The sequence below is a fragment of the Taudactylus pleione genome, unplaced genomic scaffold, assembly GCF_031769625.1.
Source record: "Taudactylus pleione unplaced genomic scaffold, aTauple2 ptg000244l, whole genome shotgun sequence".
Taxonomy (NCBI): Eukaryota; Metazoa; Chordata; class Amphibia; order Anura; family Myobatrachidae; genus Taudactylus; species Taudactylus pleione.
In genome coordinates this window covers 6,984,030-6,997,062 of record NW_028284646.1, presented here as the reverse complement: position 1 = coordinate 6,997,062, position 13,033 = coordinate 6,984,030, and the positions used below count along the sequence as shown (strand labels likewise).

Below are 13,033 nucleotides of genomic sequence, written 5' to 3'. Positions count from 1 at the left end.
CACGCCTGCGATCTAATTCCACACCCCCGTTTTCAAGCACCTTCCCCTGTTACCACCCACATACGCCTCCTTCTGTCACTCAAAATAGCAGGCATTCGCTATATAGCGGACAAACGATTTTCGGCCGCACTGACTGGTTCGCGCATGCGTATTAAAATCCGTACGCATGCGCAGATGTGCGAACATCGGTCAGAACGAACGAGTGGCCGCTTACGAGCGGCTCTGAATCAGGGCCATAGTTGCTACTGCACATACAGTACATCTAAGTCACACCATGCATGCACCTCAATTGTATTCATACAGAGTTGCAGTTGCAATTTCAGAAGCACGCACAGAAAAATGTATTGGAAATGTAGTGGGCATTTGTGACAGGAAGGTGTCCTATACCCCTTTTATACCAGAGCAAAAACTTGGGTTTTTGCTGGGTCTACCCGGGTCGCAGCTCAGTGTAAAAGGGTCCCTGAAAAATAACCTGGGTCAAGTGACCCTGCAATCCAACCCAGGTAGCTACCAGGGTTGGACCCAGGATGGACCCAGGTAATGGTGCAGTGTAAACGGTGCAACCCGGGTTATCTGACCTGGATCATGCCTAAAATGAGCGGATTGGTGGTTGTGGAGCATTCACCTCCCACTTTTTATGACCTCACAGGTTTAGCAGGGCAGACCTGAGTTCAGTGTGAACAGGGCTGACCTGGGAGTAACCCAGATCAAAGGTGCAGTGTAAATGGGTCTGACCTGGGTCTGACCAGGGTTGGAACCATGTCCAAAAACCCAGGTCGGACCTGGGTTTTTGGTGGAAAAGAGGTATTAGCAGCACAAGGAAGGAGATGGTCCTTCCTCTGGGTATGTTATGGGAGTGAAAATGCTTGCATACACAGGAGGCCATAGTCTGATTGAAAAATCACTGAATCACACCAATGTGTGTATAATGGGTGGGACGCATGTGAAGAGTAATACAGCCATGCAACAGTAGCCTAGGCACCAGGTTTAAACCAGGAGATAACAGTGGCATATGACTTATATTTGGAGTAACAACAGCATAGACATGTGGCTAAACACTGTCAGTAGCAATAGCTTAATTCACGTTACCCAAAAATAAATAAAGTTTCATATAGAAAGTGCCATATACAAAAGGTAGACTAGTGTCTGTAGTGTGTTAATATTAATAAGACTTTTGTATTCCTCTTTAAAACTCAAATGGAAAAACTAATTAACTACTGTGGTCTGAATGCAATTGGCAATTAAATACTGCAAATAGATATCAGTAATTGCATATATTATAGCTGCTGTACTACCATTTATATATGATCAGAAAGCATTTCTTTCATTAATACAAATGCCATTTAATAGCTACATAAAATGAACCTTCACACCTCCAATTCTCTTCCCTCAGTGAATAATAATAATAATAATAATAATAATAATAATAATTATTATTTTTATTATTATTATTATTATTATTATTATTATTATTATTAATAAGTAAATCATATAAATTCTTATCTGCTAGTAATATAAACCCCTTCACTTCAAAGATCTAATAAGCAGTGGGGGTTACATTTGTATGGGTTGGTTTAGTATGAAGTTCGCTCACAGGGGCTAATTCATCAGTGCACACAAGTGCATTGCTGAACGCAGATTTACGATTACCGGGTATCTGCGCTTTCGCAGAACCAGTACTCTGAATGTGTAGAGCGGATCTTGCGTGATCGCACAGGCCGAGGCATTTAGGGGGCAGTGTGGGGGATGGGCGGGGCTGCCACCAGAAATTGTGGGGTCCAGGACTGACTGAATAAGCAGGGCCCCCAGACCCCCTTCACCTCTTTCTGACTTTTTATCCTGGTCTGGCTGGCGCTGTTCCTCATAAGCCTCTCTGTCCTCTCCCTTCATTCACACTGACTCCACAAACAAAAATTTATTGAACAAGGGGGCGAGGAGGCATCCCTGTCATTCAATCAGCCTTAGGTAGCAAGTGTGCGGTGCCGGTTTGAGTAGGCCCCTCCTACCTTTACTCAAGGGGGTAGTGCGGGCCGGTGGGTGGTATCAGCGGGCCCAGCTTTCACTCAAGGGGGTAGTGCAGCAAGTGGCAGGAGCAGGCCCCCCTTTCTGCCAAATCCCGGCAGTTCCCCCCTGGTGGGGTTGGCTGAAATTCACAGAAATGGGGCCACATCTACCCCATTTTATAAAAGTGGCAAGGCCAGGGACTGCGTCCACAGGTGCAGTTTCCTGGCCTCACAAGCTGAGGCTTACTCAGCTGGCGGGTGACCCGGCGCCGTCCACCATTGAGACCAATGGTCATGACAGTTATTCCAGCATGTGACCTCTGTCGCAGTGCTGGGATTGCAAATGCAGAAGGGTGTGTCATATACCTCCAGCCATATTTGCATATTCAGAAGGATGGAATTGCAAAGCTGCTTGCATGCAGCTTTTCAATTCTGTCCCAAACTGAATCACCCTCAGAGTACAGAAATGTATTTAACATTTCTTTTTAAAATAAATATGAGTTTATTTTTATTTTAAATAAATATGCATGTCTTTATCTGCTGATTATGACTAATGGTGAGATCATTTAAAAGCGTCTTCTTTGTGCAAAAGACAGTAATCCTCTCTATCCGAATGTAGGCATCTCTGAGTACTGGGCACATTGATGGGAGATTTGGATTATAAAAAAGCATCACTGCTTTTATTTGCATATTTATTGTGAGTTATTTCTTAGCTTGGTGATCATGAGTTACTACCAGGCAATAAGCAAGAAGGTACATTCCTTGATTGAAAAAGAAGAAATCCCTCTTTGAAGAGGAGAGCCTTCTACACTTTGGAAGGGATGTTGAGTTGGTTGCAAAATTGTATAACCCTGGCAGATATACTACTGTACAGTATTTGTATAGATTTTGATCAAACTCAGCACACAGAACTACAGTTGAACACAGTTACTGCACTTATATTTTTGTGACTGAGATACTTATAAGTGCTCTCATGATTGTATGCTTTACCAGTTCAGAAATGCTTCAGCATAGTTTTCAGCAACATTTTGAAAACATCCCTATAGCTATTTAACACTCACCTTTTCTATTTCCATTGAATTTTCTTCAAAATATCATATACGAGGGTGAGTGAAAAATCATCCGCACTCCAGTTATATTAAAACTTATGTTGGCCACACTGTCTTATCAATGCTTTCTGTACTAGGTCGCTGTCTCCCCAGTCACTGCTGTGCAGGTTTCAATGTGTTACATCAGTTCATTTGTGACTGCAGTGGAAGAAAAAATGTCTGCCCCACTTGTGATTTGCACGAAAGAAGAGCAGCGTGCAGTGATTCTTTTTTGTGGTCTGAGGGTGTGTCTGGTGCCGATATTTATCGAAAACTTTGTACACAGTATGGAGAAAGTGTTTTGCCATGTAGAAGTGTGTATGAATGGATAGAGAAGTTCACAGAAAGTTGCACAAGTGTCAGCCATGAAGAAGGAACCGGACACCTGTCCACGTCCACGACTGATGAGAACATTGAGTGTGCACGTGAACTTATTCTGTTGGATAGATGAGTGACAGTGGATTATGTTGCAAATCACTTGCAAATCAGCCATGGCTCTGCCTATTCAATAATCTACAACAGGAGACAGCTGTGCATTCGTGGCTCGCAGCTCAGCCTAAAACATTTATTAATGAGGGATGACAGATGGACAAACTGTATTGAAACTCATGGAGATTATGTTGATAAATAATGAAATTACCTTTTCTGAAAGTTGATTAAAATAAATTCTACACTCATAGTACGGATAATTTTTGACTCACCCTTGTATATGCTATTACTGTTTGTTCTTGAAGTAATTCAAACATTCTACATGTTAATTTATTATATATAGAATCACCTATAATTAATAACAGCTACACAGCTGTGTAATGGTAAAAAAAGACCAGCATGGATGATCTGAGAATGTCTTTCTGCAAGGTATATGTACACATTCCAATTTAAAATAACTCTAAATTAGGAATCAATAGTACAATATAACTGATTTTATTAGGATACTGGACAAATTATTTATTGTAGAATTCTTAAAACTTAAAAAATTAAAGTCACAGAGTGTACTGTATACAGTATACTTCCAAAATAAAAATTGTAACACATGTAGCCTTTGCAGGGACACTGTCATTATATGTGACAGCAGAAGCAGAAAACCCAAATGAAAACATTAATAATGCAATTGCAAATACAAAAAGCACCCCCTGATCACCCAGGCATCACAGAGAAACCGAACAACAAAGATCAAACCAGGTCATGAAAGTGAAACCATCTCACATGGGTAAATTTACTAAGATGGGAGTTCTATTAAGAAGTGATATTGCCCATAGCAACCAATCAGATTCTACTTCTCATTTATCTAGCACCTTCTAGAAGATAATACCTGGAATCTAATTGGTTGCTATGGGCAACATCACTTCTTAATAGAACTCCCATCTTAGTAAATTTACCCCACAGGGTCATACAAGGCTCACACACAAAATATATTGTAAGCTAATCTATTGGAAGAAATCAGTTATATACTGTAGGACAGACTTTGCATATCATTTTGCTATGTCTGCCATTTTATACACAGAGATGTTCATTTACATGACATGGTGAATATATATACTCTGTACTATGCTTTTGCTTCCATATGGCCTTCTGCTTTAAGGGCAGTTTCTGGACTCGTGGTCTCATTTTATGGCTCTAAATTACTTACTTTGGTTGCAGTAATTAATTTACACTATACCATATCTAATGTAAAGTAAGTTCTGATACTTATCTAGCATCAACAGCATTAATTAAAACTCAACATGGTTCACAAAACTGCACATTGTTTATAAACTGCAAATCCATACAGCTTTTACACAAGCTGTATGGATTTATTTAGTGTCCTATCTGATATATCACAATTGCTTTGAAATTGCACATACTGTACACTTTCACTTGTGATTTACTGTATAATGCTCATGAAGTTTCATGCTGTATACTGTATACTGTGTAGTCATACCTCTATTTGTGGTTTTCTTTCAACTACAGATATTTTTTTTCATTTAAAATATGCCATGAAATGTTTTTATTTTAATTATAAGAGATTTCTACTTTTTCTCCAAAAAATGTATGACACATGCAGCCTAATACACAAATCTACCCCAACACAATGGTTGGGAATCCCTGTTCTATATCATCCTCTGTTAACTCCATGTTAGATCCATTTATAGTGTGTTGAAAGTATAGTACACATGGCTTATCTATACATAGTATAAAATAAAGTCCCTGGTAGACATCTGTCTGTTTGTTTGGGCTAATCTCGAGAACCACTGGATGTATTTTGATGCAGTTTTCACTATTCTATAGAGCATTTGTGGAGGAAGGTTTTATGGTGTATAAAACTTTAATGTATTACAAAAGGGAACCAGGCAGTGCCAATTTTGGTGAAGCAAGTCAATGAAAAAATGGATGTCTGAGCGCTTTCTAGGCTTACGCTGCCTAAACTGTTAAATATATATATATCACAAAAATGGACCTTATTTTATACCATGTAAAGATTGCTACCTATTATCTGATTTCTCCAGAAAATTCAAAAATATGGGGATACGGGAGGCAGGGATGGTGGGTCGCACCAAGACTATCAGAGCCATAACTAGACTTTTTGGTGCCCTGTGTCAGAGAGCATTGGCACCCCCCAATTTTTTAAATAGGATCATAAGATAGTGCACCTAAAAAAGGGTCATGGCCTCATGGGAAATGGCCAGGGAAGAGATAAAGAGACAGGGGAGGCCAGGAGATGCTGGGGATAAAATAGGAGGAAGCTACAAGGGTGAATAATAATAATAAGGAAAATTGACAGGCCCAAACTGTGCCCCCTGCCCTGCGGTGCCCTGTGCCATGGCACTGGTCGCACTACCCTAGTTATGGCCCTGAAGACTATTATATGCGCAGTATCACCCTCATAATATATACTCCTCTATAATAGATATATTGTCTCCATAGAGGGGTGCCACTCTGGGATATGCAAGCGATATATAACAAAAGAAGAAAGATTCCCTTAAGTGAGTGCACGTAAATCTGCAAATTATAACCTAAAACTTTTTTTTTAGGTTATAATTTGCAATCTTTCTTCTTTTGTTATATTCTCCAGAAAATTGATGTAAGTCCTGTTTACCGATACAACATTTCAGTTTTTCTCTTTTTTTTACCATTCCTATTTCATTTATATAAAAAAGATTTTCTAATTTCAAACAAGTCCAATTCCCGGCAAAAGTCTGCTTTGACATGACAATAAATAAAGCATAAGGCAGACACTTAATGTGGATGGAGTTGACTTATGTGAAGACTGTTTTTCTCATGGACAACTGTACGGGGCCCTTTTGCTTGGCAAAGCTACATCTTTTTGTATTGATGTCAGGAGGAAAAACTACTAATGTTGTCTACAAGGCAATCTTTTAATACCTCGGTTAAAAAAAGACAATCGTTGTAAATTCAAAATTGGTCCGATGCAAAGTCGGGCGGATCGTTAATGGAATGATAAGGTAAGGGTGATTGTATACTCCCTAAAACAGCAGCTACCCTTGATTGCTACTTATTTGAGTGTTTTGATCGCAGATGCAGCAAAGTTTATAAACCATGTATTTGTCCTGCATGTCATTGTTTTCTTGTTTTGCTCATTTGTAAGGCACTGTAGAACTATTGTGGCAACATAATAATAAAGGATAATAATGATAATTAATACAAGGAACACAATATAAATACATTGCTACACATATTTACATTAAAATTATATATATTACTTGTAATAATGTATTGTATGGACAAGGTTTTGCTTTATTTCTTACCTTGGAACTGGGCATTAAATCCTTTCCTCCTATGATTGCTGTCAGATGTAAAATGGAGGCGCAACCAATTCTTATTGCTTATAACTGGAGAGGGCAGGTTCATCCCAGTTAACCTACAAAGTAAAAAATTAAAAAAATTTAGTTAAAGGGATACAGCTAGATTTTATAGAACAATTAGATTTCAAAGTGACTATATTGCAAAATGTAACTATTTACTTTTCCAATATTTCATAAAGCATAGCAGAAAAAAGGCATCTTATTCAAACAAATTTTAAGTGTTTAATATACAATAAACAATATAAAGTGTAGTCAATAATTAAAATAAAATTGATTAGGTATTATTTTGCTAGACTGACTTAATTTCACTAATATTTTATTACAACAACTTAATCAACAATATATATTTATTTATCAAAATATTGGCATACTATCAGGACCGTAACTAGGGTATTGCGGCCAGTGCCATGGCACAGGGCACTGCAGGGAAGGGGGCGCTGTTTGGGCTTCTCAATTATACTGTTTATTATCATTCTTACTTGTAGCTTCCTCTTCTTTTAATCCCCAGCATGTACTGGCTGCCCCTATCTCTTCCCTGGCCCTTCCCCATGAAGCCATGGCCCTTTTTCAGGTGCACTATCTTATATCCCTATTTAAAACATGGGGGGACCAATTCTCTCTCTGGCACAGGGCACCAAAACCTCTAGTTACAGCTCTGCATACTATAATCATTAATATAATACATATGTCCACATACTGCAAATTAAATATAAAATAATTCCTATTAGATGTTTTTAAAATAAAAAGTATGTTTGGTGCACAGCTGTAATGAAAGTACAGCATAATTTGTCAATTGATTTTTCCAATACAAGAAACACTGAGAATCTTTCTGTTTCACCTTTTTCATTTTAGAATGTATATTTCTGCATTTCAAATTGGATATCAGATGTAAACAGATTTGCATAAATATTGCAAAATTGACCCTTTGCTAACTAATGGAGACTAACAAGAGGGGAGGGAAATAGGTAGAGTAACCTTAAAGGGTTTACCCCAATCCATTCATTTTACATTATGTGCAGCAAGATTATGGTGAACAAGTAAAAGCCCATGATCAAATGAAGGAATTAGATGCTGGTGCCCCAGAACATGGGCGTGGGTTACTCATACTGCATATTCTCACTGCCTCCTGGTTTTAAGCTATTTTAAAAAAAATTATAAGATGTGTTGTGTGAGTGGTTAAGCATTATATTTTCACCACAGAGTATTATTTATACAACACATTATTTCAGTATAATGTTTTAGGATATTGTATCATGTATTCATGAAGCATCAGAATCAGATATAGCATTTGTTGGATTGAAAAAAGCAAAATGATACGTGGAACATCATTCTGATGTATTTTCTGTCATTGATAGGAACACAATTTATCCAGTAAGTAAAAATGTCAGTAGTTTGTTTAAAGGTTCTTCAAAGTGAAATTAAAATTAAGACATAAGGTAAGAGCTTATCCCCTCCATATGGTAACTGAAAGTTATTATGCTCAGTTATTACATAAAATATAATTTATTATACATTATTATGCAATATACATATACAGGTCACTGTTTAAATTTGAGGAAAAAAATAATTAAAATGTACATTACAGGATTGTGACAGAATCAGAGATTAAGAAAATAGAACATAAATGAATAAATGTATACAGTAAACATTCACTCCCCCAGATATCATTGCTGTCTATCTTTTGACGGTTCTGTGTGCCAGTAAACCAACTTAACAATGCTGAATCTACTTCAAAGGCCTGTGGAATCTTAATATTTAAGAGAGCTTGGTGTCATAAAGGTATCTGTGTCTTGTCACATTTATTTAATTTGTTCAATTATTTGAGTTCCTGGACCCAGCTACATGGACTTCAGATAAGAACAGCAGGTAAGATAGCATTTGAGATGTTATTGTATATGCCTATAGAGGACAAATTGACTATCTCAGGTTTGTATAATATATCTTGCAGGAAGGAATATCAAATTAGTTCATTTTATAATCTAAATCTTGGAGTACCATTGTACATATTCATAAACCGAGGATAACCAACATCAAGTATGTCAACTATAATGATCATCTTAAGAGAAAATGTAAATGAAAAACACAGTATGATAGTTAGGAACTTATACATTAGTATAATGTACAGTATCATACTGTGGGTGGGATGTATTATGTATCACATTTTGAATACGATACATCCCGCCACTTACCACATGCATGTAATTTTGCATTTTAAAAGTGCAAAAGACAGCTCTTTCAATAAGAGCTGTCCTTTGTGGTGTGAGGACTTTTAGCTTTATGACCTGGGAATCCTTCTACACATGTGCGCCTGGTGGACTACACATGCATAAGCCTTGGGGGACATTGGAAGGAATCCTATAGATGCTGGAGGTTTATACATATGGGAAATTTTGTCAAACTTCCAAAAATTGCAGTTTTCGAAGGTTTGATAGTATTTTAGTTTACATCCCACCCTTTATTTGTCTGTGAGGCAGATCCTACTTTGTTGATTAAATGTATTATTATATTTCTTGGATGTGCCAGGAAAACACTATATATTTTATAAGTCCTGAATAGAAATGCATGTTGAATAAAGGTAATAAAATGAGTCATAAAACCTATTATACAGACCTTCATTTAGTGACCTCAATATGAAGTAGGGATGTGCAGGCTCGGTTCTACTCGGTTCCGTTCATTTTTTTTTACAGAATCTTATTGGCTATCCAAAACTCGTGACAGCTGAAACCCAATAAGATTCGGTAAAAAAAAACGAACGGAACCGAGTAGAACCGAGCCTGCACATCCCTAATATGAAGTAGGCTGTGGGTAGAAAAGTAACACTTAGATCAGGAGGTAATTCAAATCCTGGCTATCGGGATGCCAGCACTCAGAATTCCGGTACCGAAATCCTGACCCCAGTCAGAGTCATGGTGCCAGCATCCCGACCACCGGCATCCTGATGATAAGTATTGGGGTTAGGGGGAGGGTTAGGGTTAGAGGTTAGGGTTAGATACTAGAGGGAGTGTTACAGTTAGGAATTAGGGGGGAGAGTTAGGGTTAGGTACTACGGAGGTGGTTAGGTTTAGTGTGCAGGGAGGGTAAGGGGTAGGGTTTGGATACTTACCAACAGGTTTCAGTATCCTAATCCAGGTTGGGATGCCAGCATCTGGATTCTGACCACCAGGATCATGAGCGTCAGCATCCCATACCCAACCCCTTAGATCTTGTATGAATGTAATTTGCTTGGTAGAAGGTTTTACAAGCAAATTCTTAATTTAAAAAAAAGTTTTATGCACTATGGAGGCTGCCTCATTTATTTTGACAACTTAAAAATACTAGTATGATATTATAAGTTTGTCATTTCCTAGGTCTAACCTGCTAATGTAAATCTGTCCACATAAATTTTCAACAGGTGGAGTCACACAAAAGTAGGTGAGTTTTTTTATTCTTTTTACTATTGTTCATTTTATGGAATTTTTTCAATAATATCACTGAGTGTCCTATTTTTATACATACATTAAGCATTGTTATTTTCTTTGTCTTATTAAGTGGTATTTAAAAAGATTCTGTTTTTGTGTCCCTAAGTAATTAATATACAGTACCAGATTAGTTTGGTTGTTTATAAATGCTACATTTAAGGCATATAACTGTTTGTGCTACAGTAAAAGTTCATTAAATAATAACTAGCATTTCAAGAACTGGTTAGCCATTTCATTACATGTCTAATTATAGCATGAGGTATTTACTAAAAAGTCTAATTTCAGCTTAAAGCTACATTTATTTTATTTGTGAATCATTTGTTATTTCTCAATTTTCCTCTGCTCCAAGACAATATGAATAAACTAAAAAAATGCATGATGTATAACTCCTTATTTAGTTTTTCATTTTCTGTAGAGGGAAAGCTGTTTTCCACCCTTTCAACTAAAGTACTCCAAAATATGTCTCATATAACAGGGGAAGAGCATTTCCTCTTTATAAGTCTGAGCAAATTCTTACTAATCTTTCCAAATTTGTGTACATTGCAAAAACTGCAAAAATATATACTTTATCTTGTGGCCCAAATAAATTGCTAAATATTATTTAAAGGAAATGTGAAAAGATAAAGAAAGGTATAATACATTGATGTTTAATCAATGTCTTTGATGATCAGACATATATAACATTTTAGCATTTCAAAGTCTCTTTCTAAGAAGGTAAAGCGTAACAGTGGTTGCAGGCTCTAACGGTGTAGACTTGAAGAAACTTTACAAAGAAAAAGTTCAATAGAATGTAAAAATGACAGAAAGTACCATATCTGGAGAGCTGTATCATTATTATAAGCTTAAGTATTTAAAAATAAGTAAAATATCATAAAGGCAACAACTGTATATTAATGTAAACTTTATAAAACTGTACATGGTAAAATATGTTTACAGTACATTGCAGCATCTTGTTGGCGAGTAAATCTTTTGTGTTATTTATTTCACCTCATATATGTTCCAAATTGTCTTTAAAAACAAATACACACAAAAAGGGAAACATTTAATCAAAAAAGGTAGGAGGGCATTGTCAAGCAGCACAGCAGTTTAGTCACCATTTAATGGAGCTCCTCACTCCCTGTCTCCCTGTAATATTAAAGCTAATATATAGCAAATACAGTAATACACTTGGAATAACTTCCAGATGTAATACCCATGGCAATTATTGTTTACAGACCCTGGTGGAACATGAATTCTGTGCCTTCAAACTTTTGGCAAGCTTCCACAGCAGTGGTGAATGGCTCTAGGCCTTTCCCAATCATCTCATTCTCTTGAAATACACAATCCACTTAAAATTATCTATGAAACTAGTACTATCGTCAATGACCTGTCATATTTCTATTATACCATTTACTTTGGGCCCTTTCAGCCTTCCTGCTCTCACTTTTAATAAAGCTTGGCATCTGCTGCATCTTCCCTATTCTACTTTGTAGGCTAATTGTCATATCTATGAATAAAAAAGTATGTTGTAGAGCTCAACCAACAATATATGAATGGCTAACTGTCAAATGAATGACTAATTATCATTAAATTGAAACAAATAGACTCTGATGGTGTAAATTGAGTACCATGTACCAAGTTATAGTCAATGAAAATGATAAGATAATGATATCTCATTAGTATGAAAATCCCATTAGGTAGGAATGTACAATGTAACAAAATGGTAACCAGTACGCGTATGTATCAAAGTATCACAAAAATATTTATTCACTAAACCAAGGATAGTTAAAACTGGTGCACAAATATAAGATGGTCTCTGTATCTTTCAATCATGTAGGATGAGTGGTAAATTGGAAATCTAATGGTTAAATAGTTCCTGTCCAATGTCACTGCATAATCAAAACAAAACAAAACAATCTGCGGCGTCCCGCTAATAAGAAAAAATGGTGATGGTTGATGAATTACGGTGCCCGGGATGATGTTCCTGGGGTCAGGGAGTACGGTGTGGCCTTGATGGGGAGAGGCTAGTTCTCTACAGTGCATGTAGCTACTTGGCATCAATGTCGTAGGGTGCCCAATATGTCACACCACCTCTGACATACAACGCCACAGCGTGCGCTGAGGTTGGGGGCCAGGACACCACGGTCACACTGCTCGTGAGAGTAATGTGCCGTGTGTCTCCCTTTGCCGACCAGGGACTCACCTCTCTACCCTGAAGGGCACTGCTCCTAGCCCTGCTGGCTCCGGCTTCCACACTTCTGCGGCGCTGTGTTCCTGGGTTGGTCACGTGACTACGACGGTGTTGTACGTTGATGTCTCTTGGAAATAGTAGCTGTTGAAGAAAGGTTCCGGATCATCTATGAAGTGCACCTTGGTCTTACGTCCTTGGTGTAGGCAAAAAAGCAGATAACTTTGGAATCTTTAGCGTGTAGTGTACTCCAATGCGTTTCAGCCTCTAGGGCCTTTTTCAAGGAGATGCTGTAGTGATAGAGTTCATGACATCTGAATAAGTAGTCGGAGGCCCTAGAGGCTGAGCGGTGCCCTTCAGGGTAGAGAGGTGAGTCCCAGGTCGGCAAAGGGAGACACACGGCACATTACTCTCACGAGCGGTGTGACCGTGGTGTCCGGGCCCCTCAGCGCACGCTGTGGCGTTGTATGTCGGAGGTGGCATGACATATCGGGCACCCTCCGACATTGATGCC

The 13,033-nt window shown here is 37.9% G+C and overlaps 1 protein-coding gene across 1 annotated transcript in view; it reads right to left on the bottom strand.

The window, feature by feature from the left end:
• Positions 1-13,033, bottom strand: part of CSMD1 (CUB and Sushi multiple domains 1) — a 1,974,400-nt gene that overhangs the window by 726,726 nt on the left and 1,234,641 nt on the right. Inside the window, exon 6 of the mRNA XM_088479751.1 lies at positions 6,838-6,950. Within this exon, the coding sequence (XP_088335877.1) occupies positions 6,838-6,950 (113 nt within the window). The remainder of the gene's footprint in view (positions 1-6,837; positions 6,951-13,033) is intronic.